Raw genomic sequence first — 20,251 nt, 5'->3', positions numbered from 1 at the left:
CATTCTTCGTTGATTGCAATAACAAACGTATGTTTAATGTATAATAAAAATGTTTGTTAAAATAAAGCCAAAATAACTTTTTTGTGTTCTCCTTTGTTTTGAAAAGTGTTAAAATTTTAACATTTTGGTAACAGTACCAAAACATTGGTATTAGGACAAACCTAGTTTACATATAAGGTCCCACACTTGACAATGCATGGCAGAGCACAAACCAATAATGAGGTCGAAAGAATTGTCTGTGGACCTCCGAGACAGGATTTTCTCAAGGCACAAATTTGGGGAAGGGCACAGAAAAATATCTGCTGCCTTGAAGGTACTAATGAGCAAGATGGCCTCCATCACTCATAAATGAAATACGTTTGGAACCAGCAGGACTCTTCCTCGAACTGGCCGTGCACAGTTTCCAAAAACAATTCGAAATGTGGAGTCGTCAGACCACAGAACACTTTTCCACTTTGCATCAGTCCATCTTAGATGAGTTCGGGCCCAGCAAAGCCAGCGGCATTTCTGGGTGTTGTTGATAAATAGCTTTCGCTTTGCATAGTAAAGTTTCAACTTGCACTTACAGATGTAGCGACAAACTGTAGTTACTGACAGTGGTTTTCGGAAGTGTTCCTGAGCCCATGTGGCGATATCCTTCACACACTGATGTCGGTTTTTGATGCAGTATCGCCTGAGGGATTCAAGGTCACGGGCATTCAATGTTACGTGCAGTGATTTCTCCAGATTATCTAAATCTTGTGATGTTATTACAGACCTTAGATGGTGAAATCCCTAAATTCCTTGCAATAGCTCGTTGAGAAATGTTGTTCTTAAACTGTTCGACAAGTTGCTCACGCATTTGTTGACAAAGTGGTGAACCTCGCCCCATCCTTGTTTGTGAATGTCTGAGCATTTCATGGAAGCTGCTTTTATACACAATCATGGCACCCACCTGTTCCCAATTAGCCTGTTCACCTGTGGGATGTTCCAAATAAGTGTTTGATGAGCATTCCTCAACTTTCTCAGTCTTTTTTGCCACTTGTGCCAGCTTTTTTGAAACATGTTGCAGGCATCAAATTCCAAATGAGCTAGTATTTGCAAAAAATAACAAAGTTTTCCAGTTCAAATGTTAAGTATCTTGTCTTTGCAGTCTATTCAATTGAATATTGGTTCAAAATGATTTGCAAATCATTGTATTCTGTTTTTATTTACGCTTTACACAGTGTGCCAACTTCACTGGTTTTAGGGTTTGTATCACACGTATGACTTTCTTCTGAAGAATCTCCATCTTTTTTAGATGATTAGGATACATTTTACACCACATGACATTGCAATAGTTTATGAGGTTCAAATATTGTCTGATACAGAATAAAGGGAGAGCGTCAAGAGGAAGAATGTGCTTCAATCTTAAGAGTAGACCGACATATTTAGATTTTTATTTTTATTTATTTTTAAATCCATCTATGTATACTACAAGTAATTAAGTGCTCTCAACTCTCTTAATTGCTTTACAATTCATTTCAATCAGTATCTTCTTATCTCAAAATTTTACGGCTTCTACTTGAACAAAATATAATACAAGTTGTTTAATTTTTATTTAAGCAGTAGTTCTGAGCCGGTGAGTTTTAATATCAGACTTTTTTCCAACAACAACAACGAAAAATTTTCCAGTTATAAGTGTGTCCCCTTACAACTGGTCACATCTGACCTATGCACCAATCCCCAATCTGGTGATGAGAACAATTAGTACCCCGCTACATGTCACAGAGCAATGTGGAACCATTGCCATGGTAGGGAACATCCACAAACTGCAAACCAGTTACCGTTGTGCGCCAGGCCTGAAGATCTGGATCCTTGCTCTGATCCACTGCCATTTCCGCAAAGTCGAGACCCTGGTGTACAGCACTGACAAGCACCCGTGACAGACAGTCCGCTACTCCATAGTGCTTTCCGGCCAAATGCCTAATTTTCGTAGTGAAATCTGAGATGGATGCAAGCTGGCGTTGCTGGCGGCAGACCAGGGGTCTGAAGTTTTAGCCATGGCAAAAGTCAGAGGTTTGTGGTGCACAAAAGCGGTGAAATCGCGACCCTCCAACAGGAACCTGAAATGGCAGGTCGTCAAGAACAAGGCCAGGAGCTCCCTGTCAAAACTGCTGTATTTCATTTCAGCTGCCCTGAGTTGCCTGCTGAAGAAGGCAAGGGGCTGCTATGTCCCCGCCACCCTCTGCTCGCAAACCGCGCCCACGGCTACATTTGAGGCATCAGTAGTGAGAGCCTAAGGAGCAGTAGGGGAGGGATGTGCTAGCAAGGTTGCACTGGCCAGGGAAGACTTTGTGTCTTCAAACGCTTGCAGCTTTTCAGGAGACCAGTTCACCTCCTGTGAACCTTTCCTCCCTTTTAATGCCTCGTACATGTGGTGCATGAGATGAACTGCACGTAGAATGAAACGGTTATAAAAATTGACCATTCCAAGAAACTCCTGAAGCAGCTTGACAGTTAGTGGGCGTGGAAACTTGGAAATAGCCTCCACCCATGCAGGCAGGGGAACAGCACCTTGCAATGTTTGTTACTCCAAAGGCCATGTACGTTCAACCGGCTAAACAGCAGCAGTAAATGTTTCAAATATTCCCCGACTGATTGACTGGCCACTACAATATCGTCCAAATAAACAAACGAAAACGGTAAATCCCGTAAAACAGAGTCCATTAGCTGCTGAAAAGTCTGTGCTGTCCTCTGCAGGTCAAAGGGAATTCTCCAAAACTCAAATAATCCAAAATAAGTTATTATGACAGTCTTCGGTATGTCCAACTCATGTACCTGGTGATAGCCACGCACCAAATCTACCTTCGAAAAAATAGACGCTCCAGCCAGCCGTGAAGAAAAGTCCTGAATTTGTGGGATGGGGTAACGGTCCGGCGTGGTGACATTATTTTATTTGGCAAAAGTCACCACAGCCCAACGACTGTTGGTACGCCGTACAATCCCCAGTCTCTCCATAGTGGCAAATTCCTGTCGTGCCAGGGCCAGTTTAGCAGAGTCCAGCCACCGTTCCCGGGCAAAAACAGGCGGGCCCACTGTAGGGATGAAGTGCTCCACCCCATGCTCCGCGACCGCTGCCGAAAACGTTGGTACAGTCAGATCTGGAAAACTCTGCAAGAAGCCGTTGATAAACATCCCCCACAGCGAACATGTTGGCGAGGGCCACAGGCTTCGGCTCCCCCTGTGTGCATGGAATAGTGGAGAAAGCGGCAGAGTCAATTAAATGGCCAATCGAGACACGCACCAACAGTCTATTTGCACACAAAAACTCTGCCTCCAGAATAGGTACGGCCACAGGGGCAATAACAAAGTCCCAGGTGAACATGTGGTGAGAAAACGAAACAATCACTGACCTGGTGCCGAAAGTGCGGATGCTGGTTCTATTGGCGGCACTCAGCGGGGGCCCTTGGCCATCTTCCAGAGCATCCACGGCTGATGCAGGCAGGATACTCCGCTGGGCGCCCGAGTCCACCAGCCACCGGCGGCCCGACAAGCCATCAGTGACAAACAGTAGCTTATCCGCTCTGCCCATACTCACTGCTGCCAGTGAGCACCTGCCCTGGTATTTCCCTGGCCCGGGAAGTCGCAAGGCGGCACCCAGCGCTTTGCCTTGGTCCCAAAATGGCTGCGGTAAAAGCATAACTGTGGCGACGGTCCGACACTGCAGCCACAGCGCTCGCATCGAGCTCCTCAGGTGCTTTCCAGGTCGGTGAAGGCAGCAGGGCTTGAACGCTGAGATGGCGAGCTGCTAGAAGAATCCTGTCCGCCTCCTCAGACAAACCTTGGTAATCTTTCGTGGTGACTAACAGCGAGTTGGCGAGCGCCGTGCGTACTGGGGGCGGTAGCTGATGGAGAAACAGTTGCACGAACAGGAACAATGCATCCCCGGAACGAGCAATGCGAGATTATTACTCGGTAGGCTTGCTGTCTCCCAGGCCGTTGAGAGACGAGAGGCGGTCAGCTCGCTCTGCGTCACACAGCTGGTACAGCTGCAGCAATAAAGTCTTAACACACCGTACTTTTCTGACGCCGAAGGACCCCTTTAGCAGGCCTATAACTATATAATGCCCGAAGTTGAAACTGGGCTTCCACGACAATTATTGGTACTTTAACTTTAACTTTAACACATGCTAGAACCAGTGCTCAGGATCATACTGCCAGTACTCCGGGAGTTTCACTGTTGCAGCAAAAATGTCGGGAGCCGCTACAGGCTGTTGTAATGGCGCAGAGCCGTCAGGCATGACGAGACCAGCAGTGTTAAACATGTCCGAAATCACATCGGGGTCACCAATGTGGAAGTCGAGATAATGAGGCGAGAGAGCAGGTGAGTTTTAATTTTAGACTTCTTTCCACATCAACAACCCTTTTCCCCCGGAAGGGTGTCCCCTTATAACTGGTCACATCCGACCTATGCACCAATCCCCAATCTGGTGAAGAGAACAATTAGTGCCCCGCTACAACATTTAAATAATTATATACTTGGACTAATTCACTATTGACAATAGTTTAAAGGCTTTCAGGTTTTTTGTGCGACGTAAATTGGTGTCATCATCAAACATTATATTGTGATGAATAATTGACAAGTTTACAAGGTAATTTATTTATCAATATAAAAAGAAGTGGTCCCAATATGGAGCCTTTTGGAACTCCACATGTTATAATTTTATTTGGAAATTTGCTGTTAGTTCTTAGTTAGCACATATTGCTTCCTTTCAAAGAAATACTTTAATAAAAAATAAAAAATGACAAAGATTTTGTGATAATAAAAAAGTATCTATGTAATCATTGTAGCATTGACTATATGCGGGTCTTGTACTTGGTATTGTTACAATCGATGTCTGTGTAGATCCACCCATGGCATTAGTTTACATTCAGGAGCGCCAACTTTAGTGATTAGATATTGTATCCTCCTACAGTGTGTAGTGAAGCATGTTTAGCTATTCCTCGTTCTGCAGCGAGGATACTTGTAAGAAATGTAGTTTATTTCTTGCCACGGAGACAAGGATTAGGGATTTAGAAGTAGATAAAACACTGTCGACTGTGGATGGAGCAAATTGTTGAACAGTTTAAGAAAAACCTTTCTCAACCAGCTATTGCAAGGATTTTAGGGATTTCACCACGTTAGCCGCTTGCTAGCTAACCATGTTTTATAGCACATCTTGCTGAGCGGCGCTTCGGTGTTAGAGCTTTACCTTTAACATTAGTTATTAAAGGCCTACTGAAATTTTTTTTTTTAATTTAAACGGGGATAGCAGACCCATTCTATGTGTGATACTTGATCATTTCGCGATATTGCCATATTTTTGCTGAAAGGATTTAGTAGAGAACAACGACGATAAAGATCGCAACTTTTGGTATCTGATAAAAAAAAAAGCCTTGTCCCTACTGGAAGTAGCGTGACGTCACCGGAGGAAAGACTTCTCACAATTCCCCATTGTTTACAATGGAGCGAGAGAGATTCGGACCGAGAAAGCGACAATTACCCTATTAATTTGAGCGAGGATGAAAGATTTGTGGATGAGGAATGTTAGAGTGAATGACTAGAATGCAGTGCAAGACATATCTTTTTTCGCTCTGACCGTAACTTAGGTACAAGCTGGCTCATTGGATTCCACACTCTCTCCTTTTTTATTTTAAACCACCTCGGATACTATATCCTCTTGAAAATGAGAGTCGAGAATGCGAAATGGACATTCACGGTGACTTTTATCTCCACGACAATACATCGACGAAACACTTTAGCTACGGAGCTAACGTGATAGCATCGTGCTTAACTGCATATAGAAACAAAATAAATAAATCCCTGACTGGAAGGATAGACAGAAGATCAACAATACTATTAAACCAGGGACATGTAAATACACAGTTAATGCTTTCCAGCCTGGCGAAGGTTAACAATGATGTCGCTAACGACGCCATTGAAGCTAACTTAGCAACCGGACCTCACAGAGCTATGCTAAAAACATTAGCTATCCACCTACGCCAGCCAGCCCTCATCTGCTCATCAACACCCGTGCTCACCTGCGTTCCAGCGATCGACGGTGCGACGAAGGACTTCACCGATCACAGATGCGGTCGGCGAGACGGAGGAAGTTAAGGTGAGTTCGCCGGCTAACGCGTCTTCTATCCATCTCTGTCTTCCTGGTTGTGTTGCTGTAGTCCGCCGCTAATACACCGATCCCACCTACAACTTTCTTCTTTGCAGTCTCCATTGTACATTAAACAAATTGCAAAAGATTCACCAACACAGATGTCCAGAATACTGTGGAATTTTGAAATGAAAACAGAGCTTTTTTGTATTGTATTCAATGGGGGTACCAATACTTCCGCATCAACTGATTCCGTCACGCGCATGCGTCATCATATCTAGACGTTTTCAACCGGAAGTGTGGCGGGAAATTTAAAATTGCAATTTATAAGTTAACCCGGCTGTATTGGCATGTGTTGCAATGTTAAGATTTCATCATTGATATATAAACTATCAGACTGCGTGGTCTGTAGTAGTGGGTTTCAGTAGGCCTTTAATCCAAAATATGTTCATTCTCTCGTTTATGTCTACACGCTGTTTCTGCTTGTACAAACCCGTTTCCATATGAGTTGGGAAATTGTGTTAGATGTAAATATAAACGGAATACAATGATTTGCAAATCATTTTCAACCCATATTCAGTTGAATATGCTACAAAGACAACATATTTGATGTTCAAACTGATAAACATATTTTTTTTTTGCAAATAATCATTAACTTTAGAATTTGATGCCAGCAACACGTGACAAAGAAGTTGGGAAAGGTGGCAATAAATACTGATAAAGTTGAGGAATGCTCATCAAACACTTATTTGGAACATCCCACAGGTGAACAGGCAAATTGGGAACAGGTGGGTGCCATGATTGGTATAAAATTAGATTCCATTAAATGCCCAGTCATTCACAAACAAGGATGGGGCGAAGGTCACCACTTTGTCATCAAATGCGTGAGCAAATTGTTGAACAGTTTAAGAAAAACCTTTCTCAACCAGCTATTGCAAGGAATTTAGGGATTTCACCATCTACGGTCCGTAATATCATCAAAGGGTTCAGAGAATCTGGAGAAATCACTGCATGTAAGCAGCTAAGCCCGTGACCTTCTATCCCTCAGTCTGTAATGCATCAACAAGCGACATCATTGTGTAAAGGATATCACCACATGGGCTCAGGAACACTTCAGAAACACACTGTCAGTAACTACAGTTGGTCGCTACATCTGTAAGTGCAAGTTAAAACTCTCCTATACAAGGCGAAAACCGTCTATCAACAACACCCAGAAACGCCGCCTGCTTCGCTGGGCCTGAGCTCATCTAAGATGGACTGATACAAAGTGGAAAAGTGTTCTGTGGTCTGACGAGTCCACATTTCAAATAGTTTTTGGAAACTGTGGACGTTGTGTCCTCCGGACCAAAGAGGAAAAGAACCATCCGGATTGTTATAGGCGCAAAGTTGAAAAGCCAGCATCTGTGATTGTTTGGGGGTGTATTAGTGCCCAAGACATGGGTAACTTACACATCTGTGAAGATGCCATTAATGCTGAAAGGTACATACAGGTTTTGGAGCAACATATGTTGCCATCCAAGCAACGTTACCATGGACGCCCCTGCTTATTTCATCAAGACAATGCCAAGCCACGTGTTACAACAACGTGGCTTCATAGTAAAAGAGTGTGGGTACTAGACTAGCCTGCCTGTAGTACAGACCTGTCTCCCATTGAAAATATGTAGCGCATTATGAAGCCTAAAATACCACAACGGAGACCCCCAGACTGTTGAACAACTTAAGCTGTACATCAAGCAAGAATGGGAAAGAATTCCACCTTAGAAGCTTAAAAAATGTGTCTCCTCAGTTCCCAAACGTTTACTGAGTGTTGTTTAAAGGAAAGGCCATGTAACACAGTGGTGAACATGCCCTTTGCCAACTACTTTGGCACGTGTTGCAGCCATGAAATTCTAAGTTTTTTGCAATTAATTATTATTTGCAAAAAAAAAATTAAGTTTATGAGTTTGAACATCAAATATCTTGTCTTTGTAGTGCATTCAATTGAATATGGGTTGAAAAGGATTTGCAAATAATTGTATTCCGTTTATATTTACATCCAACACAATTTCCCAACTCATATGGAAACGGGGTTTGTAAATACCTTGTGCGTGTGCGGTACCAAGCATGCTCCCCTGTTCGTAAAACCAGCAATGTAACGACGTGATAAAAGTCATGTCTATAAAAAAAATACCATAAAAAAATAACTGTCTTTTTAGAGGCAGTATAGTACCGTTTTAATTCATTAGTACAACGGTACTTTATAAGTATCGGTACACAGTAAAACCTTAATGTACACTCAGCACCCCATCTTGACAGAAAAAAACAGAAATGTATAAATATTTGCAAATTTAATAAAAAAGACTACCGGTAACTGAAATATCACATGGTCATAAGTATTCAGACCCTTTGCTGTGTCACTCATATTTAACTCACATCCTGTCCATTTCTTCTGATCCTCCTTGAGATGGTTTTGCTCATTCATTGTGTTGAATTAAACGGATTGGACTTGATTAGGAAAGACACACACCTGTTTGTATAAGACCTTACAGCTCACAGTGCATGTCAGAGCAAATGAGAATCCTGAGGTCGAAGGAATTGCCCAATGAGCTCAGAGACAGAATTGTGGCAAGGGACAGAGCTGGCCAAGGTACCCAAGAGCACAGTGGCCTCCATAATCTTTAAATGGAAGAAGTTTGGGACGACCTCAACTATTCCTAGACCTGGCCGTCCAGGCAAACTTAGCAATTGTGAAAGAAGAGCCTTGTTGAGAGAGGCAAAGAAGAATCCAAAAATCACTGTGGCTGAACTCCAGAGATGCAGTAGGGAAATGGGAGAAAGTTACAAAAGTCAACTATCACTGCAGCCTTTATGGCAGAGTGGCCCGACGGAAGCCTCTCCTCAGTGCAAGACATTTGAAAGCCTGCACAGAGTTTTCCAAAAAAACACATGGACTCCCAGACTATGAAAAATAAGATTGAAATTGTTGCCATTAATTCTAAGCGGTATGCGTGGAGAAAACCAGGCCCTGCTCATCACCTGCCAGATACAATCCCAACAGTGAAACATGGTGGAAGCAGCATCATGATATTGGGGTGTTTTTCGGCTGCAGGGACAGGACGACTGGTGGCAATTGAAGGAAAGATGAATGTGGCCAAGTACAGAGATATTCTGGAAAAAAACCTCAGACTGGGCCAAAGGGTCACTTTCCAATAAGAAAATGACCCTAAGCACACAGCTAAAATAATAAAGGAGTAGCTTTGATGCAATTATGTTACCATTCTTGACAGGCCCAGCCAGAGCCCTGACCTAAACTCAATTGAGCATTTCTGGAGAGACCTGAAAATGGCTGTCCACCAATGTTCACCATCCAACTGACGGAAATACTTGTTGCATCATTCCCAAGAAGACTTGTGGGTGTACTAGCTCAAGGGTGCTTCTACTCAATACTGAGCAAAGGGTCTGAATACTTGACCATGTGATATTTCAGTTCTTCTTTTTAAATACATTTGGAAAAACTTCTACATTAGTTTTTTTCTTTCAAGATGGGGTGCTGAGTGTACAATAATGAGAAATAAAATAAACGTCTTTGTTTTTAGCAAATGGCTGCAATGAAACAAAGAGTGGAAGATTTAAAGAGGTCTAAACACTTTCCGTACCCACTGTATATATGTATGAATATAAATGTGTATATTTTATACACAGCATTCTCCAGACACATTTTCTTTTCTCAATGTGGCCCCCTAGTCAAAATAATTGCCCAGGTCTGCTCGACCATATAAGGAGTTATTTGCTGACGTAACTAAGACAAATATGTCACTGAAGTCTCAAATTCCAAAAGGCTTGTTTGGAGCAAGTTTGGAAGAAAGCAAGATTGTTTTATAAATATCTCTGCAATGTACCCATGGTTTGATTTCAAATTTCTGGTACTATTGAGGATCTTAAATACACAAAATCAGGCACCAACAGGTAAGAAAAAGGAGTTTTGCATCATAGAATCCCTTTTCGGAAATCTTTTTGCAGACGTTCTTGTGCGTCATCTTTAGAAGAGGCCTCCTTCTGTAACAACTGCCATGCAAACTAATTGGATGCCATGTGTAGCGTAGTCTGAGCACTGACAGGCAGACCCCCCCACCCCCTCAACCTCTGCAGCAATGCTGGTAGCACTAATACGGTTGTGTTTGGTATTGTCCGAATACAACCTCTGGATATGAGGCTGAACATGTGCACTCAACTTTTTTGGTTAACCAAAGCGCTGTATGATCTTGGCCACCTGCTGCAGCTGAATTTCAGTGTGTTGGCTATCTTAATATAACCTGAACAATCTTTGTATCACCTATAGGGTTGTCTAAACATGCGGTCCGCCAACATCCGCAGTCTGTCCCGCAGTGAATCTCATAACCTTTTTTTGCTGTTTTAACTATCCAGGTAGCTTTGTTACAGAAAAATGGTCACATTACTGCATGAAGAGTTACCTAAAGTTGTGCATGATATAGTGTTATGATTTGTGTATAGTTTTATATAAATAAATGATAAATGGGTTATACTTGTATAGCGCTTTTCTACCTTCAAGGTACAAGGTATTGCTGGCACAGCCACTCTACCAACTTCGCCACGCCGTCCCCATATGGACAATCCAAACAACTGTTCTCACTTATGGTGCAAATAAAAACAACAGAAGTCAACACACATTTGGCACGCAATGTAACATACCCACTGCACAATGTGGACATTATGAAGAAATGTCTAAGCACCATACACACGTCGGAATTACACACACACGCACAGACACTATAGTATGAAAAAGCACATTGAATTAGAACAAATAATGCAAAAAATATGGAGGCTTTTTGTATTGTAATTTTTTCTACAGTCTTTCTGAAGTCAGTGTAGTGTTTGAGCTATTGCATTTATTTAGATCTACATTACACGTCTCATAAATTTGTAACATGTCTAAATGAAAAATATATATTTCGTTTAGCTCAATGTGGCCCACAAGTTATAAAGTTTGCCCACACCTGACCAAGAGTATCTTTATATAGAGAAAGAAAAAAAATTCACATCCCCTAATGCCATGTTGAACTTACAGTGACCAGCGATAACACCATTCTTATGGACGGATTTTGCCCAATTTGGACATTTTTGCTTAGGTGTGTATTTACTTTTGTTGCCATTGGTCATGTCATTGATGACAAATTTTCAGGTTTTACCTTGACTACTTTACACTATCAAGATTTTCTTCAGTGTTGTCCCAGGAAAAGAAACAAGAAAACATTTGCAGGCATGCTAAGAGTGTACTTACTTTTGTGAGGTACTGGAAACAATATTTTTTTCCATCCATCCATTTTCTACCGCTTATTCCCTTCGGGGTCGCGGGGGGCGCTGGAGCCTATCTCAGCTACAATCGGGCGGAAGGCGGGGTACACCCTGGACAAGTCGCACTTTTTTTCCAATTTAAATTAATTTCTTAACTTGACTTAACGTGTACTGTCCCCTGTCGAAGGTTTTAAGTAAAATAGTGTCTTTCTGCCATTCATTGAATTATGGTTGCGCTTAGAGAAAAGTCTAGGTTTAATTAAAAATAAACCTCATGTTGGATATAAATTAAAGTGACAGTAACAGCCTTTGGTATTATCAAATAATAATAACTGATATGTGTTTTGTTCTTCTGTAGTCGAGAAACGCACAAGATCGCTGTGTTCTACATTGGTGAGGGCCAAGAAGACAAGTGCTCCATCCTGTCTAACAGTGCCGGCAGCAAGGACTATGAAGACTTTGTATCCGGGCTCGGATGGGAGGTACTTGCTCATTTGTCTGTCACAAACTACTGATGCATTCTTGCTTTTTGCAACACATGTAGATGTAGATGACTATTTGCATGCACTATCCTAAATAGAAACATTTTCCTCAGGTGGACCTAGCCACACACTGTGGCTTCATGGGCGGCCTCCAGCGGAATGGCAGCACAGGCCTAACTGCTCCGTACCATGCTACCTCCACTGTGGAAGCCATCTTCCACGTCTCTACGCGAATGCCATCTGATTCTGATGACTGCCTCACCAAAAAGGTAGCTAACACTTGAACCTGCCTGTCAATCACATCATCCTGTTATAATTAGGATGCAGGTAGCTTTACTTGGCACCCATGGAGCGAGAAAACATCCCTATGCATGTCTGATGCAGTGAAATGGCTACACTGTCCGCTTGCCCAGAATATTATTTTTTTTATATATTTCAGCTTGATGTTAGGCTGAGATCAGGAGGTGTGACTCCAGAGTACAACCGTTGATTAGTGACCCAAGCAAGTGAACAGGGGTGCATTTGCCGCTGCGGTAATGACAATGATTCTGCTATCCCCTGCCCCCCTCCATGTGTGCTGTGACCAGGGCCTGGATTCAGCCATTAGCTCTCTCTGAGAGAACAGGCGCCGGCCGATTGTCGGCAGGATCCTTTTATCCAATTCCTGCTGCCGCCACAGGAGCGATTGATTTAGTTCTGCAGTAGGATTCAAGACTGTAGTACACAAGTAGCAGTTAGTGCGAAGAAATGAGCCGCAAAGGCCCCTGCCCATACTGTCAATCTTCTCATACGGTGCCCTGCTGAGAAGGGAAATTCATCAGGCCTCAACCTCACTCCGGTCGTATGTTACTAAAAACACCAACAAATTCCAAACCCATTCTGAGCGTGTGCTTAAAAAAGGCACAACATTACCTGAGTAAAAATGTCTATCTTGCAGAAGGAAATGGAGGAATATGGCAGAATGCCGTTTTCTGTCACATTGCAACCATTATATATACAAAAAATGCTTATAAGCACCTTTCTCCCAACGCTTATATAGAAATTGGTTGGCTGGCTGCACACACAGACTCCTCAAAGGGGGTGATTACAGTGGATCTGGTATGAAGAATTGGAATGAGGAATGGGCCTCATCCCCTTTAGAGTAGCTTGTTTTCCATGTCAATTTAAAAATAACACTTTTAGTCCAGCAGTCAGCCACTTTACTGCCTGTGGCCACAGAGGCGTACTGCGGGGTTAGCTGCGGAAATAAATGGATGGGAGGGGGTCTTGGTGGCATGTTGCCTGTTTGAAGAAGGCATCTGAGAGGGAAAAAACAGCTAAATCAAACAGAAATGGGGGAAAAAAACAAATTCCTCAATCCAATTGTGTGTTGTAGTGCAGTGCAAACTCCAGCAGTAGCAGCTGGCCTCAGTAATGCAGTTATAGAAGCGACATGCAGAGTCGGGGGTCAGGCAGTGTGCGTGCGTGTGCGCATGTGTGTGTGTAAGTGTGTGAGAGAAGAGGATAGCCTGAGCTATTTCACTCGCCCCCAGGCACCGCAGCTTAAATGGGCCACCAAAGGTTGTTTTTATGAGTAGCCCCCAGTGTTCTGAGGTCCTCTCATCTGCTGCATCTTTGTTTGGATGGGAGGTCAAAGACTGCTAATTGGACAGCATCCTTTGACTTAAATCAGATTATTAAAAAAAGAAAGAAGTCCTAAACATTTTGATGTGATTAACAAGGGAGTGAATAAGTGCTGGTGCTGATTGAGCATAAGCATCCTCATTAAACTTGTAATTTAACTCATCCAAATGCTAATATCTTAACCCAAATTAACATTGCTGCGTTAATTGTCGTCTCCAAATGCATATTTAACATTTCCGTGGAATTGTCCTAGTGACGGACTTGGTTTGTACCTGCTCGTCCTTGGCTAGACCAACTGAACTGGTGAGCAGTAATCAGCATGGCGTGTGTTTGTTTAAGATCAGAGAATTACCATAATTAAGGGCTTATAATAGAATGTGCTAATTGCATTTTTGGTGGCGAGGGCATGTTTTCTAATGGCTCATTAAGCCCAGAGTACATTGGCAGATGTTTTCTACTGAGCAGAGTCTTAATTTCTACTAATATATGAGCTACACTTGTTGGAGAATATAATGTAACTGTGTTGATTCAACTTTGGGTAAAGCTGTTTACCTATTTTCAAAGTAGCGTCAGTCAATTTCCTGTTCTTTAAGTGTACCCTCTTGGCCTGCCTGCTTTCATTTGTGGTTGTAAATAGAGTGGAAATAGGAAGCAATTTAATCTCTGGAGGGGGAAGTTAATTGGGTTTGAATTATTGGTTTTAAAATGCTCAATTTTGTGCAATTTTTTTCTTTTCAAATTTAATGCCTGTTGAGAACACTGAACGGGGTCGAATTTAAACCCAGACCACTGTTTAAATTATTGTTTTCAAAGTTTATATAATGTGTTTATTTACTGTCATAGCTGCACTTATAATGTATTTTCCTACTAAATGTTACAAACATGATTAAAATTTAAATAAATAAATAATGATAAATGGGTTATACTTGTATAGCGCTTTTCTACCTTCAAGGTACTCAAAGCGCTTTGACAGTATTTCCACATTTACCCATTCACACACACATTCACACACTGATGGCGGGAGCTGCCATGCAAGGCGCTAACCAGCAGCCATCAGAGGCAAAGGGTGAAGTGTCTTGCCCATGGACACAACGGACGTGACTAGGAAGGTAGAAGGTGGGAATTGAACCCCAGTAACCAGCAACACTCCGATTGCTGGCACAGCCACTCTACCAACTTCGCCACGCCGTCAGGCTTGCTTACTTCAGCTGTGTGTAAAACGTGATACTGGCACAAAAAAGGTCCCCATCACTTCTACTTTTCAGATCACTTTGGGGAATCTGGGCATGATGCTAACCAACGTTCCCTCTAAGGTGCGCGCCTGTGCAATTGCGCACTGCTCAAGCGTCCTCTGCGCACGGCAAATCTATGCCACGCACAAAATCAAATAAAAAATAAACGCATAACAATTTTCGACACACGGACATGACAGAGGAAAACAGTTTTCGTCATCATTGTTCAAATATTGTAACATCTGTCGAGACGCTTTGAGGACATGAATTCCATCCATTACTTTACTGAGCAAAACTCTTTATTGTCAGCCATAAACACATCACCAAAACATTAGTAAAAAAAATTATATCTAGCAAAAGTGGTCATTTTCTGCAGTACAAACCAGACCAAAAGCAACTTTGTTATAACAACAGCAGCCGCTCGCTCTTTCTCACTTGCGCCAACACATGCACATATGGCACTTAGCCAGTGATGCGTTTACAGCGACACAAAAAGTTGGACAACTCCAACACCACACATAAAGTGTCATTCCAGGTCGTTACACTATGATTTACCGATCAAATGTGTGCTTATTCCAGGGTCATTTATTAGGGATCTTAAAGGCCTACTGAAATGAAATATTTTTATTTAAACAGGGATAGCAGATCCATTCTATGTGTCATACTTGATCATTTCGCGATATTGCCATATTTTTGCTGAAAGGATTTAGTATAGAACAACGACGATAAAGTTCGCAACTTTTGGTCTCTGATAAAAAAAAGCCTTGCCCCTACCGGAAGTAGCGTGATGACACCGGAGGAAGGACTGCTCATATTTTCCTATTGTTTACACCAGCAGCGAGAGAGATTCGGACCGAGAAAGCGACGATTACCCCATTAATTTGAGCGAGGATGAAAGATTTGTGAATGAGGAACAATAGAGTGAAGGACTAGAATGCAGTGCAAGACATATCTTTTTTCGCTCTGACCGTAACTTAGGTACAAGCTGGCTCATTGGATTCCACACTCTCCTTTTTCTATTGTGGATCACGGATTTGTATTTTAAACCACCTCTGATACTATATCCTCTTGAAAATGAGAGTCGAGAACGCGAAATGGACATTCACAGTGACTTTTATCTCCACGACAATACATCGACGAAACACTTTAGCTACGGAGCTAACGTGATAGCATCGTGCTTAACTGCATAAAGAAACAAAATAAATAAATCCCTGACTGGAAGGATAGACAGAAGATCAACAATACTATTAAACCAGGGACATGTAAATACACGGTTAATGCTTTCCAGCTTGGCAAAGCTTAAAAATGCTGTTGCTAACGACGCCATTGAAGCTAACTTAGTAACGGGACCCCACAGAGCTATGATAAAAACATTAGCGCTCCACCTACGCCAGCCAGCCCTCATCTGCTCATCAACACCCGTGCTCACCTGCGTTCCAGCGATCGACGGAAGGACGAAGGACTTCACCACGATCATCCGTGCGGTCCGTGGCTAGCGTCGACTAGCGCGTTTGCTATCCGAGTCAAAGTCTTCCTGGTTGCGTTGCTGTAGTCCGTCGCTAATACATCAATCCCACCTACAACTTTCTTCTTTGCAGTCTTCATTGTTCATTAAACAAATTGCAAAAGATTCACCAACACAGATGTCCAGAATACTGTGGAATTATGAGATGAAAACAGCTATTTTGTACTGTATTCAATGGGGTACCGATACTTCTGTTTCACTGGTTACGTCACGCGCATACGTCATCATCCAAAGACGTTTTCAACCGGAAGTTTAGCGGGAAATTTAAAATTGCACTTTATAAGTTAACCCGGCCGTATTGGCATGTGTTGCAATGTTAAGATTTCATCATTCATATATAAACTATCAGACTGTGTGGTCGGTAGTAGTGGGTTTCAGTAGGCCTTTAATTTATAAATATTAATCATGAAATGCTGTTAGTATATTAAATAAATATTAATAAAAATATATTTTTTACAAACAGGAAGTTGCAGGAATGTACACATGATCCCCTGCTTACATCTCATTGTGCAACATGTGAATGTTTTAATGGGAACTAAATGCAATGTCTGAAAGGGGTACAAATTATTTCCAATGCAGGACCTCCACCCAGACAAACAATACAAGTACACAGTTCAGGAAAAACAATATTTTTTGTTATTGTCATTGTAAGTGGGCCTAAACACTTATATCAGAAATGGAAATGACTGCTGTCATTTGATTATAATAATAAGAGAATGTTGTCTGTCTATCTGTGTTAGCCCTGCGATGAGGTGGGGACTTGTCCAGGGTGTACCCCGCCTTCCGCCCGAATGCAGCTGAGATAGGCTCCAGCACCCCCCGCGACCCTGAAAGGGACAAGCGGTAGAAAATGGATGGATGGATGGATATTGAACTTGTTATTTAGTCAGGTTTGGGACAGGTGTGCTGCTGGTGTAGCCACAGTGTGCACGTCTGATGTTGCTCACATGGGCCCCACTGAATGCTCAGGGAGTTTTTGCATTTGCTCACACACATGAACAATTAGAGGGAACATTGATGCTAACCACCAACGTTGCTTGCGCTAATCCTCTAGAAATTGTATTCCTGTCATCACCACTATCTGAGGAAAATTGCATGCACTAGCCAGTCTCTGACTTAGTCTAATTTTGTGTGTTTGGCAGCTGCGTCACCTTGGAAATGACGAGGTGCACATCGTGTGGTCAGAGCACACCAGAGACTACCGCCGTGGCATCATTCCAACTGACTTTGGAGACGTGCTGATTGTCATCTACCCAATGAAGAACCACATGTTTTTTATCCAGATCATGAAGAAACCACAGGTGAGAGACCGTTCAATTTGTCGCCTGTTTTGCAAACAATCCACACAAAGGTCACATTGAAACAACACCAGACAAGCACCAGATACAGTACATGATAAAACAAAATAGCACTCAGTAAAGCATGAGCATCCAATTCTGAACTAAACAAATTTGCATCAGCATCAGTTATACTGTACATATTTATCATTTGCCCAGGTTTTATAACAAAGATTCATATAAAATAAATTAAATTGGTATTGAAAAAATGCAACAATTTCTGTCCCTATGACTGCGATGTAGTACAATCACTCCTGTAATTCGCATCCTTTTTTTTATTATTGTTGCGTCCTAAAATATCTGAATCTGCATCAGCTTTTTCAGAAATTTGCGGCAAAAGATGCAAGATGTAAGTCGGAAGGTGTACCGAAATTTTACCTTAACACCCAACTCACTTACACTGTACATTGAGCACATATACAGTTTGACCGCAAAATAATGTTATTTCTGAGGCACAATAAACAAAAAAAATATTTTTTATATATATATATATACATATATATATATATATATATATATATATATATATATATATATATATATATATATATATATATATATATATATATATATATATTGTTGCGTCGACCAACATTCCGCCAATGGGGAATTCAAATTGCTAGTCTCTCCCAGATTCTTTTTATGGCAATACGCTGATATTTATATTCAATCTCCAGGCAATAGTTGGTATTTTGTAGTTTATTCTCAAAGCTTAGAGGACAAACCTGAGACCAACCCAGCACCCAAGCGTTCCCTAGCCCGGTCCAGATCGGTCTAGCTCGGTCTCCCGGAGGTCCCGTGATCTTCCGTCTGTCCCTCGCCCCCACTCGCTTTGTTTAGACTACTCCGAGTTATCTCTACTCTGACACATTCCAATCTAGAAGGCCAACACCTTACTATGAGACTCAAAAGAAGGAAGAATACTAGCTATTCTTTATATGACTATAGGAGTTTAGAAATAAGTAACACTTAAATATGGATATGCTTCCAACAAGTCCCCCTTTAAGATCTTCTAATAAGATCTTTATTACTTGTACAAAACTTATAAAGCACGCCCCACATTAAAGTAGGTGCTGTTTTTTTATTTAAGCAAGCTAGCGATAAAACAACAGCTTATTTACATGGGAGATAGATGGAGGGAGTCCACGTCAATGTCGTCATGGTCAGGGAAGTAAACCAACAATTCTCGAAAGTCTTAAAGTTACCACTTTGCTAGACCCCCTTTAGTGACACTTAGCCCAAGGGGCGATAAAGCAACCGCATGAGGCTATGATGGCCAAAAAAGCTCCGAATGGAGACCAAGACAGACTTAATTAGGTCAGTACACCTGCCTAATGTGCTTAGAAGCCAATCTTTGAAGGGGTCAGAGAGAGAGTTCCCTAGACAGGGCCTGGAGGCCCTTTAAGGCCCTCTGAACTGAGCCATCGGGGGCAGTGTTGTTAGGAATGAAGGTACAGCATTGGTCACCAAACATTGCACACACTCCTTCTTCCTTGGCTAGGATGCGGTCAAGGGCTATGCGGATCTGAACGGCCCTGAGGGAGGTCGGGGCAAGTTGTTCAGCAAGTCCCTCAACAGCGTCACGAGTCAGGTTGGTTCTTCTCAACGGCGGCGGGGAGTTAGAGAGGCCGCTGAAACAGGAGTTCCAAAGGGTGTTAATTTGGTGAGTGGGGTCACCAGTCTAACCATAGCACAAAGCCCAACGGCTGTCGTCGGGATTCTAATGTACAATCTGTGCTTCCCACAACACCAGAATAAGTCAGCTCGTGCCTAAGGGCCTATCCTAGAGCCATCTATCAGTGTGGTGCACCAGTAACGGTTGATGTCACCCAATTTGTTGGGGTACGGAGAGGGTCCTGTAATTTGAAAACGCGTGTAATTCAGCTTTTGGGCCACAAAGGGAAGAAGTCGGGTGGCATTGTCAACAGAAGGGTACACATGTCAGTCAACTTAAAAGGGGCGGGGTAAGTGTGGGAAAAGGGACGTCCAGCGGAAGAAGCAACACAGTCACCCAGGTTTTGGCATCCACCTGAGCCACAGGTTGTCTGCACCCACTCCTAAGGTCAAAGGTCAAAGTTACCAGGCCTTCGGTGGTGATGTCATTAGAACGCACGGATGTGAGCCTTTGAAACACCACCAAGGTGGGGTGGTACTTTAGGTGCTACAGAGGGTGTAGAGGTAACGCCCTCTCAAGGACATTAATTTTAATAATTCCTTTAGCGTCTGTATCAGTCAGGTCAAGCCCCAAAACAACATAAAAGGGACGATGGGCACAACTTACCAGAGTATGTTGTCTGCATCCGACACCAATGGTTCAGGGTTGAGTCGTAACAAATATAGAGGTTATTACCACGGTAATAGCTATTGTGTCCCCCGTAATTAATCACACTGCACAGGTCAAAAAATAAGTCTTGCTATCCCCTTTGACCCAGTCTATTTAAAGTCCGCTGTATGTTCTTAGACACTTGTCAGTCACTGTCGTCAGGAAGGATGAACTGAGACACAAAGACAGTAGAACACGCCCAAGCACCAGTCCGTCAGGGAACACTACCGGGTGTAACATCCTGCCTTTCGTCTATCAATATCAGAGTAATTTAGGTAACAAAACGGGGATAAACATCAAACTTTTCACTTAATGTAACGACACAGA

At 42.4% G+C, this 20,251-nt stretch overlaps 1 protein-coding gene across 12 annotated transcripts in view; it reads left to right on the top strand.

The window, feature by feature from the left end:
* Window positions 1–20,251, top strand: part of ralgapa2 (Ral GTPase activating protein catalytic subunit alpha 2) — a 310,363-nt gene that overhangs the window by 205,606 nt on the left and 84,506 nt on the right. For all 12 annotated transcript variants that reach the window (XR_009825291.1, XR_009825292.1, XR_009825295.1 and 9 more), the window contains 3 exons: window positions 11,761–11,884; window positions 11,998–12,153; window positions 17,407–17,565. Coding sequence is in view for 7 of the 12 variants with exons in the window: in XM_062041843.1 (XP_061897827.1) it covers window positions 11,761–11,884; window positions 11,998–12,153; window positions 17,407–17,565 (439 nt within the window). In the remaining 5 variants the exon portion in view is untranslated. The remainder of the gene's footprint in view (window positions 1–11,760; window positions 11,885–11,997; window positions 12,154–17,406; window positions 17,566–20,251) is intronic.

Source organism: Entelurus aequoreus, linkage group LG03, assembly GCF_033978785.1.
Source record: "Entelurus aequoreus isolate RoL-2023_Sb linkage group LG03, RoL_Eaeq_v1.1, whole genome shotgun sequence".
In the NCBI taxonomy this organism is placed as follows: Eukaryota; Metazoa; Chordata; class Actinopteri; order Syngnathiformes; family Syngnathidae; genus Entelurus; species Entelurus aequoreus.
This window is presented reverse-complemented; position numbering and strand designations above follow the sequence as displayed.